At 40.3% G+C, this 18,530-nt stretch overlaps 1 protein-coding gene across 1 annotated transcript in view; it reads right to left on the reverse strand.

Moving 5' to 3' along the window:
• The window catches only part of JAM2 (junctional adhesion molecule 2), a 56,208-nt gene that overhangs the window by 15,539 nt on the left and 22,139 nt on the right, over nucleotides 1–18,530 (reverse strand). Inside the window, exon 2 of the mRNA XM_059686795.1 lies at nucleotides 7,789–7,854. Within this exon, the coding sequence (XP_059542778.1) occupies nucleotides 7,789–7,854 (66 nt within the window). The remainder of the gene's footprint in view (nucleotides 1–7,788; nucleotides 7,855–18,530) is intronic.

The following is an 18,530-nucleotide window of genomic DNA, read 5'->3' on the forward strand; positions in this document are numbered from 1 at the left end:
ACAACCAAGATTACTTTATCCAGCAAAGCTATCATTCAGAATTGAAGGTCAGATAAAGAGCTTCACAGATAAGGAAAAGCTAAAGGAGTTCATCACCACCAAACCAGGATTATATGAAATGCTGAAAGGTATCCTTTAAGAAGAGGAAGAGGAAGAAAAAGGTAAAGATACAAATTATGAACAACAAATAGGCATCTATCAACAAGTGAATCTAAGAATCAAGTGAATAAATAATCTGATGAACAGAATGAACTGTTGATTATAATAGAATCAGGGACATAGAAAGGGAATGGACTGACTATTCTTGTGGGGGAAAGGGGTGTGGGAGATGTGGGAAGAGACTGGACAAAAATCGTGCACCTATGGATTAGGACAGTGGGTGGGGAGTGAGGGCGGAGGGTGGGGCGGGAACTGGGAGGAGGGGAGTTATGGGGGGAAAAAAGAGGAACAAATGTAATAATCTGAACAATAAAGATTTAATTAAAAAAAAAATAAAAATAAAAATAAAAATATTCATATAGGTATGAACAAAAAGCCTGTGCAAATACATATGAAAATATTAACTCAGTGATGATTTCTGTGTGATAGGTTATTTTTCTTTTTGTTTTATGTAGCTTGCTAAAGTTTTTTTTTAGTTCCACATGTATTGATAGAATTATAGAAATAGAATAAAAGGTAATGGAAAATAGAAAGTAGGTTAAAGAAAGGCAAGGGGAAAAAAAAACCCAAAGTTGTTTTCAAAGATGCCTAAAGATGTAAAAGCAGGTTTTACCTTACAGAGAGCCATCATTTTACAGACATGTTTACAGTTAGACTGCAAAGACAAACGCGTGCTGAGGAACTGGTCTGAGGAAACACAGTTCCATTCTGTTGATTAAGGAGAATGGGTGGGGACTTTCCGGAGTGTTGAGTTTTAGATAGGTTTCCTTCCCGTATTTTGTTGAGTTTCCAACAATTAAACACACACCCACACTCATTTTTAGCCCATATTCCTAGTTCTTAGGAATACGTTTACTTTCAATTGTTTCACATATTTAACTAGACACACGCACACCCCTGTTCCTAATTTCTCTCCTCACTGCTCTATGGGGAACCTTTGCAGAAATTACATTCGAAAACATAACCAAGGATTTTTCCTAAATGCAGTGGACTCCGTTCCAGCCTCATTCGCACTGAGCACGTGAACTGTGGGGAAATGGTCTATGCAACTTGTCTAAAATACACTGAGTACTTAGCGTGCGTCCGATACTGTTCTGGAGCCATGCCAAGGGGCAACACAAAGGTCTCTGTCCTTTTGGATCTTACAATTGGCAAGAGGTCAGAAAATCATGAAGTGAATTATATAGAATACTAGAGGCCCCGTGCACAAAAATTTGTGCACTCGGGGGGGGAGTGGGGGTCCCTCAGCCCGGCCTGTGCCCTCTCGCAGTCTGGGACCCCTCAGGAGATAACGACCTGCTAGCTTAGGCCTGCTCCCGGGTGGCAGAGGGCAGGCCCAATCCCTAGGTGCAGCCCCTGGTCGGGCTCAGAGCAGGGCCGATTGGGGAGTTGGGGCGCCTTCCCCTGTCACGCATAGAGCAGGGCAGATTGGGAGGTTGCGATGCCACCCTCAGTCACGCTCAGGGTAGGGCTGATTGGGGGGTTGGGGCACCGCCCCCTGTCACACTCAAGGCAGGGTCATGGGGAGGTTGTGGCGCCACCCCCTGTCACGCACAGAGCAGGGCCAATCAGGGGGCTTGGGGCTCCATACCCTGTCATGCACAGAGCAGGGCCAATCAGGGGGTTGAGGAGCTCCTCCCTGTCACTCACAGAGTAGGGCCAATAGGGGAGTTGGGGCACCGCCCCCTGTCACACTCAGGGCAGGGCAGATCAGGGGGTTGGGGCACCGCCACTCTTACACTCAGGGCAGGGCCGATGGGGAGGTTATTGCTCTACCCCATCATACACAGAGCAGGGCCTGTGGGGGGGGGGGTGTTGGGGCGCCGCACCCTGTCACACACAGAGCAGGGAGGATAGGGAGGTTGTGGCCCCGCCCCCTGTCACACACAGAGCCGCAGGGTGATCAGAGGGTTTGGGCGCTGCCCCCTGTCACACTGATCCCGGTGCTGGGAGTCATATTACCCTTTTACTATATGTGATAGAGACCTGGTGCATGGGTGGGGCTGGCTGGTTTGCCCTGAAGGGTGTCCTGGATCAGGGTGGGGGTCCCCACTGGGGTGCCTGGCCAGCCTGGGTGAGGGGATGATGGCTGTTTGCAGCTGGTCACACACTCTTCAGGGTGGGGATCCCCACTGGGGTGCCTGGCCAGCCTGGGTGAGGGGATGATGGCTGTTTGCAGCTGGTCACACACTCTTCAGGGTGGGGATCCCCACTGTGGTGCCTGGCCAGTCTGGGTGAGGGGATGAGGGCTGTTTTCAGGCTGGGACTGAAGCTCCCAAATGCTCCTTTTTTCTTTTTCTTTTTTTTATTCTGGGCCAGCTTTAGCTCTGAGGCTCCAGCTCTGAGGCCTCGGCTGCTGCAAGAAGGTATCTGGTTTGTTTGGGTTCTATAATTGAAACTCTGTATCAACTCCAGCTCTGAGATCCCAGGCTCGCTGAAAGCAGGTTTCTGGGGTTTTGTTTAGCTTCTATATTGTTACAATGTTTCTTAAACTGCAAGCTCAGAGGCCGGCAAGGCAGGCGGGGAACGTTGGAGTCCTCTGTCACTGAAGCAAGCAAGCCTCATGTTAGTTTCAAGCTGCCTGGCTGCCAGCGGCCATCTTGGCTGGCAGTTAATTTGCATATCTCGCTGATTAGCCAATGGGAAGGGTAGGGGTCGTATGCCAATTACCATGTTTCTCTTTTATTAGATAGGATTAGCATAAGTGTTATAGAAATAGAGTAGATCAGAGTACAGGAGGCATGGGAATTCTGGGGGACGGGTGCAATTTAAAAAAAGAAAGTAGTCAGAGTTCACCAAGTTTTGAAGGTGACATTTGAACAAACACTTAAAAGATGAAATTCAATCCTGTCTGAATGGCTCCGTGGTTGAGCATGGACCTATGAACCAGGAGGTCACAGTTCGATTCCTGATCAGGGCACATGCTAGGGTTACAATCTTGATCCCCAGTAGGGGGCATGCAGAGACAGCCAATTAATGGCTGTCACATCAATGTTTCTCACATCAATGTTTCTCTCCCTTCCTCTCTGAAGTCAATAAAATAATAATAATAAAATAATAATAATAATAATAATAATAATAAGATGGAATTAGAATTCTAACTAGAATGTCCTAGAACTCCAATTTAGAATTTGCCATGTGGTTCTTTGGGAGTGCTCTAAGCAAGGGATGAGCCAGGGCCCAGATCCTGAGGTGCCAGCACCTTGACCCCCAGACCCGTGAGGAACAGTAAATCTGGGGTCAACATCTGAGTATAAAGAACTAAGTGAACTTAAAAGATAACTACCAGGGATTCTCCTTCTTATTCTTAGCCAAAAGTCAACACTCAAGGCCAGCATCATTCTGCATCTAGCCCTCAGGGTCATTACGTCATCATACAGTCGTTTAGCACAGGCTTTGAAGTTAGATCTTTGCCAAATACCAGCTGTGTGATATTGTGCAAATTACCTAACTTGCACAATAGGTAAAGTTGTTGTAAGGTTTAAATGAGATGATGTATTTATGTACTTGGGTGTACATGGCACTTTTCATATAGTACATGTGCCATAAATGGTCATTATTATTTTCACACATGAGGAGCTTCTCTTAGTTGTAGTGGTAAGACTGCCTCGACATGACAGAAATCCACACGTTATTACCATTACAAATTCACCTAAAAAATCACTTAGATTTGAACTAAAGCGTTACCTTTGAGACAGCAAAGAAAATGATATAGAGATAAATCATATTTTCTCAAAATAAGGCATATTGAAACAAAAAAATGCACCAAGCTTTTCCATTAAAATGCTTATTTCATTTAGAGTGAGAAAATGTAATTCTTTGTTTTTTCTAAAGTTTAGTGCCTGTTTGTTTTTTGATTGCTTTTTTTGAGAGAGGAAGGGAGAGGGAGAGACAGAGAAACATTGATGTGAGATCAAAACATCAATTGGCTAGATCAATGATTTGCTCTCATCATTAGTATTTCTATCTCTCTCCCTCTCCCTTCCTCTCTGAAGGCAATAAAAATATACTGTTAAAAAAAATTGATTGGCTGCCTCCTGCACGCCCCCTCCTGGGGATTGAGCCCACAGCATGGGCATGTGCCCTGACCAGGAATTGAACTGGCAACCTTTTGGTGCACGGGACAATGCCCAATCAACTGAGCCACACCAGCGAGGGCTAATTCTGTGTTCTGATAAAGCATTGGCACAAATATTTTGCTATGCTATGAATTTTAGTTTTTCTAGGATTCTGTACTGTTGACTATCTTCTGGTTTTCTTCTCTGTGCGCAAGTTAAAATCATCAAAATCTTATATAATGCAAGAAGAGAATTGATACTACCAAAGTAATTGTGAAGAATTCAAATTACTTCTGTGGAGAAAAGCATTCTATTAAACCCCAATTTATAGCTCTCGGGGTTGGACACTCTACGTGAGGCTGTTCATATAATTTAAAAGCCTGATAGAGCCACCTTTTTTTCAGCCTTATTCTGTTTTTGGCACCACTGTGGGAAGTGATAGAGGACAGCAGTACTGGAAAGAAGGAATTAATTCAATGATTTACTGGTATTGACATCAGAGTGATAGAGACAAGAAGCTGAATGAATTGGATGGAACACCTCTTAACTAATAATAGACAAACATGTAAATTAACCATCCCTCTGCTATGCTCACCAGCCAATCAGGAGAGTATGCAAATTAACCACCATCTTTTTTGGGTTAATTTGCATATGTAGGGGTGAAGTGGCGGAGCGAAGACTGAAGACTCCGTCCGGAGGAGTGAAGGCCTGGGTTGCGGGTGCGGGAGGAAAAGTGGTGTTGGCAGCCAGGGGAAGGGAAGGCCTATTGCACGAATCTCTTCGTGCAACGGGCCTCTAGTATATACATAAATCATAAAATATTTTAGACTGCAAGTAAAATCAAGTAACTGTATGCAATATCCTAAAACTAAAAAGTAGAAGTAGGAATTTATTTTTGCTTTATGGAGAGCCAAGTTGGAATGATTGGGGCACATATAAAATGGAACCAAAATGTAATTCTTAATTAAAAGGTGCAGAGGTGAAACCAAAAGATAGAAAAATACTTACTTGGGACTAAGACAAACATTTGATTGCAATAAATTATAGAAGAATTTTCTGCAGTAAACATAAAATACACACTAAAAAGTAATGTAGCCCTGGCTGGTGTGGCTCAGTTGGTTGAGCGTCATCCCATGCACCAAGAGGTCACCAGTTCGATTCTCAGCCAGGGCACATGCTCAGATTGTGGGCTTGATGCCCAGCAGGGAGGATGCAGGAGGCAGCCAATTGATGTTTCTCTCTTACATCAATGTTTCTCTCTCTCTCTCCCTCTCCCTTCCTTTCTACCTAAAATCAATAAAAACATATTTTTTAAAAAGTAATTTAAATGGTACAGAGTTTTAGTATGGAGTGATGTTTTGAAACTAGATGGAGGTAGTGGTTGCACAACATTGTGAATGTACAAATGCCACTAAATTGTTTACTTTAACACAGTGTATTTTATGTTATGTGAATTTCGCCTGAATAAGTTTTTTATTTATTATCATTATTATTATTTTGTTAATCCTCACATGAGGGTATTTTTTCCATTGATATTTAGAGAGATTAGAAGGGAGGGAGAGAGAGAAAGATAGAAACACTGATGTGAGAGAGACATATAGATTGGTTGCCTCCTGCATGTGCCCAGACCAGGCCAGGGGAATCGAACCTGTGATCCCTTGGGGGTAGGGGCTGATGCTCTAACCACTGAGCCCATCAACCAGAGCTCAGTAAGTTTTTTAAAAAGGAATGTAAGACTAAAGAATATAACTGGCATTCTAATTCAGATATCATGGCATAGGGCCGAGGAGGCAGGGATGGATGTATATCCATGGTATCCTGTTGCACTCAACTGTTAGAACCTCCAGGAAAGTAAAAAGTAGGAGAAACTAACTTCATTCCTTGTCTCTCATGAGCATCCTGACCCATCTTCCTCTCAATGTGCTCACTGTTTTGGCCTTGACAGTGTCTTTGGTACCTCTTCCAGACCTACTTATCCTTCCTCTACGTATGTTCCATAGTTCCAAATTACTTCCAATCTTTCATTTCCTCTTCCCACCCCTGCCCATTTAAAACTAAGCCATGATAAGAGTATTGTGTTAGCTTACTCATGTAAAATATTAGAACTTTCTAAATACTTAGGTAATTTGTTATTAAGGAATGTTATTTTTGAATGACAGGCTGACTCTTATTATAGCATGTTTTTACTAAATAATCACAGATAACAAAATGTGCCAAGTACTACTGTAAGTACTGGTTAAATACTAATTCATTTAATTCTCCACACCCCAGTCCTCACCTATAATTTTTGCTCTTTCCTTTAAACTATCTCTCTCTACCTCTGGGAACCTAAGACATGCCTAAAGAAGAGGGATCAGACATCAGGACTTGTTTCTTAAATGCTTACCATCTCTGCCTCAACAAAGTATGACATTTAAGAAACAGTCATTCTTCTCTTTTCCTAGGATTATTGTGTTCCAGGCAAAAGAGACTTCAGGAAAGTAGCAGATAGTCAATATTTGAGGTAAACTTATAAAAGCCTTATAAATTGTTGGCTATTAAAACCATTAATATTTTTTTAAATTGTGGTAAATTAGACATAATTTAAATTTAACATCTTGATTTTCTAAAATATATTTTTAATTTCAGAGAAGAAGGAAGAGGGAGAGATAGAAACATCAATGATGAGAGAGAATCATTGATCTGCTGCCTCCAGCACACCCACCCCTGGGGATCAAGCCCACAACCCAGGCATGTGCCCTTGGCTGGAATCGAACCAGGGACCCTTTGGTCCACAGGCCAACGCTCTATCCATTGAGCCAAAACAGCTAGCGCAACATCTTGATTTTTTTTTTTAATATATTTTATTGATTTTTCACAGAGAGGAAGAGAGAGAGACAGAGAGTCAGAAACATCGATGAGAGAGAAACATCGATCAGCCGCCTCCTGCACATCCCCCACTGGGGATGTGTCCGCAACCCAGGTACATGCCCTTGACCGGAATCGAACCTGGGACCTTTCAGTCCGCAGGCCGACGCTCTATCCACTGAGCCAAACCGGTTTTGGCAACATCTTGATTTTTAATTGTACAGTTTGATCACATTCATAAGTATATTCACATTGTTGAGCAACCAATCTCCAGAACTTTTTCATCTCGCAAAACTGAACCTAAAATATTTTGAAGAAGCTAAAATAAACAGCAAAATGGCACCTCAAAATAGGCTATAATCATGCCATTTTAAATACATTAAATAGCATGAGGTTTGCGGTGTTAATCTCCATTTACCACATCTACCTGACTGGAAACTTTCAAGATCTCCATCTCCCCAGTTTCACAAATTAGATTTGCTTTGTTCCAGATAATTTACGCAATAAGAGACCTTCCTTGTACATCAGGTCTTCCATCACATATCCAAAATTTCCATTGAGGAAATGGAAAAAGAGTTCCCAAGGCAGAAATGGCATTTTAGGCAGAAGAATTAGTGTGAGGTGAGGCAGAAGATCTGGACAAACAGAAAGATAACTTCACATGTGCCATACTCTTGGGTCATTTAAACAAAACTGTCTGTGGAAAAGCAGTAAGGTACTCTACCTTGATACTCTATTGCTGTGATTACTTGATGGTCTTTTGGGTCAGACAATCCAAAGGTCTTCGGACCTGGAAGATTAAAACAGATAGGATAATTAAAATAGTGCAAGAGGTCTTTTTGAAATGTTTGAATGGGATGCACGGGATGCCATATTAAAGAAAACAGGCCCCAAGTTTGGTGACAGTTTCATGTAATTCGCAGCACATAAGTTTTAAAGTATCAAAATAAGAAAAACCAAGCCAAACCATTATATGTCTTTTCCGTGTTCTGTATTGTGGTTTTACCTTTTAAGCATTTCCCAAAGCAGAACCCATAAATCTATTAGGGTCCCCTAAAAGACAAGACCCTTTCACAAGCCTGACTGTTAAACAAGAGTGTATGTCCTTAATTCAGCTAATATATAATCTTGTGTCAGAGGATATTGTCCCCCAAGTAAAAACTACTAATTTTTAGCACCTCTTTCAAGGATATAAACTACTTTAGGACCTTATCCCTGACTGTTCCTTCATCATATGAAAATGGGTCATTATGGTAGTTATGGTGGCTAATGTGATCTGAGAGTTATACAGTGATGATGATGATGTTGATATCATCATGCCCATAACCTTATATAAAATTTCACTTTCAAAGTGTTCATACATACTTTACTTTTATTCTATAAAATTCAATATTCAGAGTGACCTGCTGTACTAGACATTACTTTTTTTAAATTTTATTTTATTGTTTAAAATATTACAAATAGTAGTACACATGTCTTCTTTTTCCCCGCCCTGGACCTTCCCCTGGCCTCCCCTCCCCCAGCACATGCCCTCAATACCCCCACTCTCCCAGTGTCTTGTGTCCATTGGTTATGCTTATATGCATGCATACAAGTTCTTCGGTTGATCTCTTACTTTCTTTTAAAGTTTTTAAAATTTATTTTTCAATTACAGTCGACATACAATATTCTATTAGCATCAGGTATACAACATAGTTATTGACTTTCATATACCTTATGAATAGACATACTAAGACTGGAACAACCTAGTAGCAGAACCAGGAATTAAAACTTTCTAATTCAATCTTTGATATGTATCACTTTGTGCTATGGATGTCATTCTACCGTCAGTTTCATGACCATATTTAAAAATAATTTAAATCACTTCCTATAAGTATATATATCTGAAATATAAATGCTACTGCGAAAGATTTTTACCTGTTGTACTCTCTGATATAGCCCGAACACCTAGAATAGTACCTAGCATAAATCAAGGCACAATAAATATTTGTTGAATGCATAAATAATACCCTTCCGCACTGTATACTATTGAGAGGAATCCAGTAAATTGGGTCAGTTCAAACCAACACTAATGAAGGGTTCCTGAAAGCAAGCAATTCACTGGGGAAGGTGTCATAAGTATGCAATACTGGACTGGCATTAATTACTTCAAAGTCAGAATACAAAGTATGCTAGATGGTTAGCTTAAGAAAACAATTTAGGTAAAATGATCCAACTGCTGCTATTCATTATTCACCCCCAACTCATATATGAAATAACCTAAGACCAAATTAAACTGACCATAAAAACCTAAAGGTTATTTCTTGAATATGTTTCTACAATGTACTAGGAGTGCTGTTTTGCTGTTCATGTTATCATCTGCCTCTGTCTTTGTAAGATCTACAAGCCTGTTTTCACCAAGGCAGAAATGACCCCACTGTTGCCTTATCCAATGGACAGTTTTCAGTGTTTATCTTACTTAATCTCTCTCTGACATCCGACTCTGTTGACTTCCCTGGATTGTGTGACATGACTAATCTTCATTCTGTAACCCTTGGTGGGTTCTTCCCATCCATCCATCATCCATCCATCCAGAAATGGCTTTTCTGATTCAACTAACTCCTTTCTATATAATTTCTTATACTCTCATTCATTCAACAACCATTTATTTGCTAAAAAGTCCTAAATCTGTATATCCAACTCTAATTTATCTCCTGAGATTATACAGTGATGGTGATGAGATTAAATCCATAAATGCTCTTTCTATAGGCTATCTATATCTCCATTTCCTATAAGAACCACAAACTCATAGGCAAAAATAAACTCATATGTTTACCCCTAAACGTTGTTTTCTTTCTATAAATCCTATCACAGTGAAAGACACCACAATCCACATGGTCACTCATGCCAGAAATTTAGGTATTGCCCATGATGTAACATCATTCCATCTATTTACTCATCAGTTTCCATCTATAGACTGAGAATTGTGTGCCGTACAAGACAATGTTTTGGAATATTTGTCCTCCCCCACCTCATGCAGCCAAGAGTTCTTTGCCTCAGGAGGGGATGTACAAAGCCAAAACCAGAGAGAGAAAAGCAGTGTATTTCCAGCCTTTCCACATCTGGAAACCTTGACTATGAGGGAAACGGAAATGAATCATAGCTGATGCAAACGTTTAAGAAAAATCATACCTTCTCCCCAGCCTTATGGTAGAAAGGAGGAAGTGAGTTGGAGAACAGGATCTTAATGGGCTCTTAAGAAAGAGCAATAGACCTGGCTGGTGTGGCTCAGTTGGTTGGAAAGTCCCATACATTGAAAGGTCTCAGGTTCAATTCGTGGTCAGGGCACATACCTAGGTTTCGGGCTCAATCCCTGGGCAACCCATCTCGAAAGAAAGGAAAGGAAGGAAGGAAGGAAGGAAGGAAGGAAGGAAGGAAGGAAGGAAGGAAGGAAAATAGATGGCATTTATTAAGTACTTAGATGTTAGGCAACATTCCTAGCACCTTACAAATGTTAACTTATTTGACTCCTACAACAATTCTCTATGGTAGTGTACATTAAAAAAAAATTTTTTTTTAATTGATTTCAGAGAGGAAAGAAGGGGTAGAGAGAGACAGAAACATCAATGATGAGAGAATCATTGACCAACTGCCTCCTGCACCCTCCACACCAGGGATCAAGCCCGCAACCCCGGCATGTGTCCTAACAGGGAATCGAACCAAGACCTCCTGGTTCATAGGCAGGGGTCTAAGCAATCTTTTTAAATATCCTTCTTCTCCTTCCCATATACTTCTGTCCCAAACCAGAATATGTCCCATGTTCCTCTAACTCCCCCCTTCCCCCTGCCCCCATGCCTTTCTTTTCCAGCTTCTCCTCTCCTTCCCCAGTTTTGTTGTGTAGACCATAGTCTGCAGGCGGGGTCCGGATCTTCAGAGAACAGAGGAAGGGAAGTACTAAGCTGGCCAAGCCAGATCCCTCCTAAGTGAGCTGGGGAAGCCAGGGCCTCGTGTATTCTTGTTGCTTTCTACCTACATCTAAATAATAGAATTTTCTTTTTTTTTTGCCAGTGATTCTGATTTCAAACCATTATTCTGTGAAACTTTCAAAGCACACTTTGAAAAAGTCTCTTTTCTCCTTTAGCAACATGCAAATTAGTGCCCTCAGAGAAATTCCAATGAGGACTGGTGTTTGTCATTTTTAAAGGATTTTAGTACTATTTAGACAAAACAATGAAGACTCATATTCCCTTGAAACAAGCTGAAGGAAAAGTCTGGGCAAAATAGGAAAAGATCTTCTGTGTTCCCTTCGCATCATCATATCTTTGAACTTTTCAAACACTGCAGGGCCCACTGAGCGTGTTTATTTTCTTGAGGAGGCTTGGGCCAGCTTTTATTCGAGGTGAACATTCATTCAGTCTGAGGTTAGAAGGTTAGGACTGGGTTAAATCATTTCCCACCTTTTCAATTTTTCCACTTGCTTAACATTCCTTTGAGAAAAGTTTCTTAAATTTTCAAAAATCACTTTAAAAGTTCTGTGGAAAATAACAGCTGTTAACTTCAGATTGGAGGTCCCTCATAATTTTTATATGTATATATTTGAGCAGAAAAAAATAATGTGTCCCAGACACTAAAAAAGTGAGGATTGGTTGAATTGGCAAAACTATAAAGGTAAAAACAAAACAAAAATTAAAATGAGGATTAGTTTTCATGAATTAGTAACTAGGTAGTTGAATATTTATTTATGTGATTTTTAAGCATCTCCTCCTAGCTACCTTCCTTCCTCTAATTCTATTCACTTCAAGGTTTGCTTTTAATTAAGTAAAAAGAATTAAAACGTGTGGTTACTTTTGTTAAACTTATTAAAGACAAAGTTCTAAATCTTTATAAAAAATTTATGTATTATAAGATTTCTATCTTGTTTCAGCTTTCCTACTCTTGGCATTCAGTTTTAATTTTTTAAAACTTGCACTCAATAACTCTTCTTATGAAAACAAAATGTTGGATTTTGTATAAACACATCACTAACAGATGTTAGGGATAGTCTCTGTTGGCTGCTTTCTTGAACTGATTTTCATTTTCCCTTCAATTTTCCAGAACAAGTTAAATAGGAAAACAAATAAAATTGTCTGCTGATTGAGGTCGGCGATTGTTTTAAAGTTAGGTTAGCTACAAAACATCTTTAATAGTTATGGGTGTGTGCCAAAATCCCTGGCAGAAATTCGTAAGATGAGGCTAAGAGATGATTACTTCCATAACTGCTAACAACTCCCAGCCAAGTCAAAAGAAACCTTTGTGCTTCTTCCCCCCCCCCCCCCCGAACTGTAAGGATAAAAGTTCTTACATTGTTTATCACTTACCTCAAATAATCTGGTTTGACTAAAAATAAACACTCATTTGACAGTATCACAGTTTTAAAATTTATTATAAAAGTGTTGTTTAAATGAATGCTTTTAACTAAAAACATACTTAGCAAAAATTGATATGTTACAGAGATTACCATGCACACAAGCAAGCTATAAAAACTGGATATAAATTATTTCATAAATTATCCAAAGTAAAAATTAATAGCCTTGTGGTTTTTTTTTTTTTTTTTTTTTTTTTTTTTTTTGCCTTGTGGTTTTGATAATGATACGGAATCTTTGGACTGGAACCCGGATTCTTTGTCCGTGGAGTCGAAGAATGAATCCACGGACAGAAAGTGGTATAGCAAAGGTGGAGATTTATTGAAGAACAAGTACAGACTCCCACGTGGGGAGAGGAAAAGAGCCCCATAGAACAGACCCCCACATGGGGAGGGGGAAAGGGTCCCACTGACTTCCTGTTTCCATGGTTTATAAAGGCTGCAGTTTCTGTGTCCTGATATCTCCTCTGATTGGTCAATATTCCCTTTTGAATTGGTTACTATAGTGACTTTTGAGGCCCTCCTCCCTCCTTGTCCTCCTATTCCTTTTGGGCTTTTTTCCTTCTTTATTTTGTAAATATAAACCTTTTTTTTTTTTTGGCTACTCCCAGTTCCCTTGTCTTATGGAAATGTCTCTGTTGCTGCTCCCTTGTCTTATGGAGATGTAACTGCACCTGGCTTCCTTGTGTTATGGAATGTACCTTCTCCATGGACCCCAATTCTGAAAAATCCCTAAGCCTGCCTATATTTCCCTAAAATTCCTGTCTCAATAATCACTGATATACAATTACATTAGCAACTATAAGAAAGATGCACAGGGTTAGCAGTAACAAAATAATACCACCCAGTATTTATTACGGATAATATTTATATGTTAAAATTTATAAATTGAGGTAGGAATTAGGAGTTAGATAAGATACTCATGTATCTCTTCATTTAAGTATAGTAGATCTAAAGCAGGGGTCCTCAAACTTTTTAAACAGGGGGCCAGTTCACTGTCCCTCAGACCGTTGGAGGGCTGGACTATAGTTTAAAAAAAAACTATGAACAAATTCCTATGCACACTGCACATATCTTATTTTGAAGTAAAAAAACAAAACGGGAACAAATACAATATGTTTGCATGTGGTCCGAGGGCTGTAGTTTGAGGACCCCTGGTCCAAAAAGTGGGGTGGGGATGGAGAAGAGGGAAACAGGCATACAGACATATCCTCTTCTAACCTCTCAAACTGGACATTCTGGCCCTCTTTTTTTTTTTTTTAATGGGTGTATCCTCCTTTATTTATTTATTCATTTTATTGTTTAAAGTATTACATATGTCTCCTTTTCCCCCCATTGGCCTGTCCCTAGCCACTCCCACCCCCCAGCACATGCCCTCACCCTCCTAGTGTCTGTGTCCATTGGTTATGCTTATATGCATGCATATAAGTCCTTTGGTTGATCTTTATATATATATATATATATATATATATATATATATATATATATATATATATATATATATTGATTTCAGAGAGGAAGGGAGGAGAGATAGAAACATCAATGATGAGAGAGAATCATTGATCGGCTACCTCCTGCACCCCTCCCTCCCCCCCGCCACTGGGGATCGAGCCCACAACCCAGGCATGTGCCCTTGGCAAGAATTGAACCTGGGACCCTTCCGTTCACAGGCTAATGCTCTATCCACTGAGCCAAGCTGGCTAGGGCATGGTTAATCTTTTAAACCCCCCACCTTCTCCTTCCTTCCCTCTGAGGTTTGATGGTCTGTTCAATGCTTCTGTGTCTCTGGATCTATTTTTGTTCATCAGTTTATGTTGTTGTTATATTCCACAAATGAGTGAGATCATGTGATATGTATCTTTCTCTGACTGGCTTATTTTGCTTAGCATAATGCTCTCCATGTCCATCCATGGCCCTTCCTCTTAATGAGACATTGATACCCTATTTTCAGAGAAAGGGAAGCCACATCAAAGTGTAAGGAAAACTAAAAGATGTGCTTAACTTTTAGAGCTGATGTCCTGGTGAGTTAATGATGGCCTAAAGAATTTAAGGGTGATTTGACTATGAATAAATTTTCCCCTTAAGAACCTAACATCTAAGTAAAATGTGACTCCACTGTGTTAATATCCTCATTTGACAGATGTGAGGACTAAGAGAGATATTAAGTAGCTCTTGCTCAAGGTCACAATGCTATGAAGCAGGGAAGCCAAGATATACATCTATATCTAGCTCTACTGGCTCCACAGGGCATCCCCTCCTCCTCCCCAGCCATTCTCAAATTAGTGGCTTTGTGAGAAAGTACTGGTACTAAACACAATACTGCCAGATACTCTGCAGATGGCTTCACGTCCATTTTCAAGCCTTAGGGCTGCAACGATATCATTCAGAGTGTATATAACCGATTGCCATTTTTAGCAGAGAAAATGTTCGTGGGAGGATGTTTACTGTGAATGAAGTAAATTGAATTAAACTTGTATGTTTATTACATGCTGCACAGAAGTTTTATGTCCCCTCCCCTTTTCTGTTTTAAAAACCATTTGAGGACAAGAAAGACGATTCGTGTTTTAGAACGGAATATAAAGTTGTTTTCATATAAGTTGCATGCATTCGTAAATTTAGAGAAATTTTCATGGCATTCTGCTACCCAAACAACTGGATAATTAAAGTTTTGGAGTAATATTAGATAAAGATGAAGTAAATAAATTAACTTCTTACAGTAAAACAAGTTCTCAAAAGTGTCAAAGAAAAGTCCGTCAGCACATCTTCACTTGTTTAATGGTGGCCAATAGCATTGGAAGGCCAGCAATGGTTGAACCTCACCAGGTAGTTAGTCCCCAGTAGGAAATAAAAGAAGCTATTTAAATTTTCTGAGGACTTTCATTGATATTCTCCAAGTGACAATCTCAGCCAAATGCAATTATTTTACCAATGCTATGAACCACATGTTTTATTTTACTTTTTAAATATTTTAAAATTGATTTTTAGAGAGAGAGGAAGGGAGAGGGAGAGAGAGAGAAACACCCATGAGAGAGAAACATCTATCTGCTGCCTCCTACATGCCCCCTACCAGTGATCCAGCCAGAAACCCGGCATGTGCCCTGACTGGGAATTGAACTGGCAACCTCTTGGTGCAGGGGTCCTCAAACTACGGCCCATAGGCCACATGCAAATATAAATACTGTATTTGTTCCCGTTTTGTTTTTTTACTTCAAAATAAGATATGTGCAGTGTGCATAGGAATTTGTTCATAGTTTTTTTTTTAACTATAGTCCGGCCCTTCAACGGTCTGAGGGACAGTGAACTGGCCCCCTGTTTAAAAAGTTTGAGGACCCCTGTCCTGGTGCATGGGATAATGCCCAACCAAGCGAGCCACACCAGCCAGGACCGACCTCTAGATTTTAAATAGATGATAACAGTCAACTCAAATCCAGTAGACTCTCAAGACAAAATGAAGAAATGTCATTGTACCAATCTGATGCCAATAAGAATCACATACTCCGTGGAAGGCATGCCAATCATTCTGTGTTCTAACTGATTTCCCCTAAGATTAAGATACCAAGAAACAATAGCATGAGAACTTCATTAGTGTAAAATAAGAAACTGATATTAAAGATGTCAGATGTAAAATAGACACGTGATACAATGGCGAAGAGCACTAAAATGGGAGAGGGTCTCTCTTCACTGTCTCATGTGGTCTGAGCTGTGTCTCAGGCGCATCCTTACAGTGGAGGTGGGGCATCCGGCTTTGAGCGCTTGATGACATTTTAGTTTAACATCATTCACTGCCCTTGGTTCTGAAACTTTCATTACTAACTCACTATAGTTTTTCAAGACTTAAAGTCCAGAACCACCAGTATTTGATAGTTATAATTCTCAGCAGAAATGAACATATTAATATACTTGTCACATAAATACTGTTTCAGAGCAGGCACTATAAATCATTTCTCCAGAATTTTTTGTGTTTGTTTGTTTGTTTGAAGCCTCAACTAAGGATATTTTTCCAATGATTTTTAGAGAGAGTGGAAGAGCCAGGGAAAGACAGAGAGAAACATAGATGTGAGAGCAACACATCGATTGGTTTGTTGCCTCCTGCACGCCCCCCAACCAGGGCCCGGGCTGGGGAAGAGCCTGCAACGGAGGTAGAGGTACGTGCCCTTGACTGGAATTGAACCTGGGACCCTTTGGTCCACAGGCCAACGCTCTATCCACGGAAACAAACCAGCTAGGGCTCTCCAGAGTTTTCATCAGCTCTGGGCAAAGTGTTAAAACTGAGTTTCTGAATTCTGGGTTCGGAACTCTGGTTCTGAATCACCAGCATGTGGGAATCTGGGAATCCCTGCACAAACTGTCCTCTGACAGCTGATACACAGACTGCTCAGTGGCTGTCTAGCTCAAGGGAGAGTGAAATGGTTATTCCGCAGTCAGTTGATATTTATAAATCCACTAAAGCAACACATGTGAGAAAACAGCACTCTATCATCCACTCAGCTCTCTGCACCCCCCACAGGACAAAGACATTTGTTTTAAACTGTCTTTATACCTTTATGCCCAGCCTTACTAAGTGAATTTTGGGAATTGCAACAATTTAATGCATCAAAAGTTTTTACTTTTTGAAGGCATGAGCATGCAGTTATGAATACAAATTGTGTATTATAGAGATTAGCATAAAAAGTATCAAGAAGATTCTCTAATATCACCAATTTGTTAAATTTATAACCTGCAAATGAAGTTATCTTTGCATTTCTTTTTTTTTAAAAAAAATGTTTTTAAATTGATTGTAGAGAAAGAGGATGGGAGAAGGGGAGGGAGGGAGGGAGGGAGGGGGAGAGAGGGAGAGAGGGAGAGAGGGAGAGAGGGAGAGAGAGAGAGAGAGAGAGAGAGAGAGAGAGAGAGAGAGAGAGAGAGACATCAATGTGTTGCTCCACTTATTTGTGCATTCATTTGTTGATTCTTGTATGTGCCTTAATGAGGGATCAAACCCCCAACCTTGGCATATCAGGACAATGCTCTAACCAATTGAACTACCAGGTCAGGGTGTTCTTTGCATTTCTTTAATGAAGATAGAGCACTGCTAATGTTTTCAATTTTTTTCTGAATTAAAAGTGTTATAGATATAATGAATAGACACATAAAGGCAGGCAGGCTGACCAGGAATTTAATGAGGCTTAAGCTTTGGGGTTCTCACTTGCACAGGCACCTCCCAAGGCCCTGTGGTAAGGTGGGGAGGGCCTAGCAATGTAAACACATTTTGTAAAATCTGAAAAATTGAAATGGAAAAAAAAAAAATTCTTAGTGAGAGCTGCAATAATCCATCTCTGCACACCGTTATGGACTTCTCCTTATTAATGAGTTCATTTAGCTTTCTAGATTTGACCACCCACAATAAAGGAAGCAGTCTGCAGAGTCCATTATCTGATAGTTCAACCTTTAAAATACTAAAGATTTTATAGACCAACAACTCAGCGCTCACCTGCTCACGTACACTACCTCTCTCTCAAACTTCAATTCTTAAAATAGGAGAGTTGGATCAATTTTATTTTTCTACTCTCCTGTTTGATGAAGATTCATAGAAACGTTAGCTCTTACATTGCATACATGTGATATATTAATGAACTTTTATTAGCAGCAATGCCTCCAGAAGAGATGTGGAAACAAAGGGGAATCCTCCAGCTTATTGTTGCTTCATGTTTCCTTTAATTAGTCTTCAGGAAGCCAAAGGAACAAGAAGCATTTATTTTGAAGTACAGACCATAGAAACAATGGCTTGGCACTGCTCAACAGTTGCATTTTACAACTGTCAGGGAAGACTGCTCAGAATTAGTTACCCTGATTTCTTGAGTGGTCTAAATCCAAGGACTATCATCGCCCCCTCTTTAAAATTCTTTATTGTTGAAAGTTTTACATATGTCTCCTTTTCCCCCCATTGGCCTCTCTCTGGCCATTCCCACCCTCCAGCACATGCCCCCACTCCCATTGTCTGTGTCCATTGGTCATGCTCATATGCATGGATACAAGTCCTTTGTTTGATCTCTCACTCCCACCCCCCAGCCCTACCCTGCTTTCCCTCTGAGGTTTGATGGTCTTTT

Source organism: Myotis daubentonii, chromosome 3, assembly GCF_963259705.1.
Source record: "Myotis daubentonii chromosome 3, mMyoDau2.1, whole genome shotgun sequence".
In the NCBI taxonomy this organism is placed as follows: domain Eukaryota; kingdom Metazoa; phylum Chordata; class Mammalia; order Chiroptera; family Vespertilionidae; genus Myotis; species Myotis daubentonii.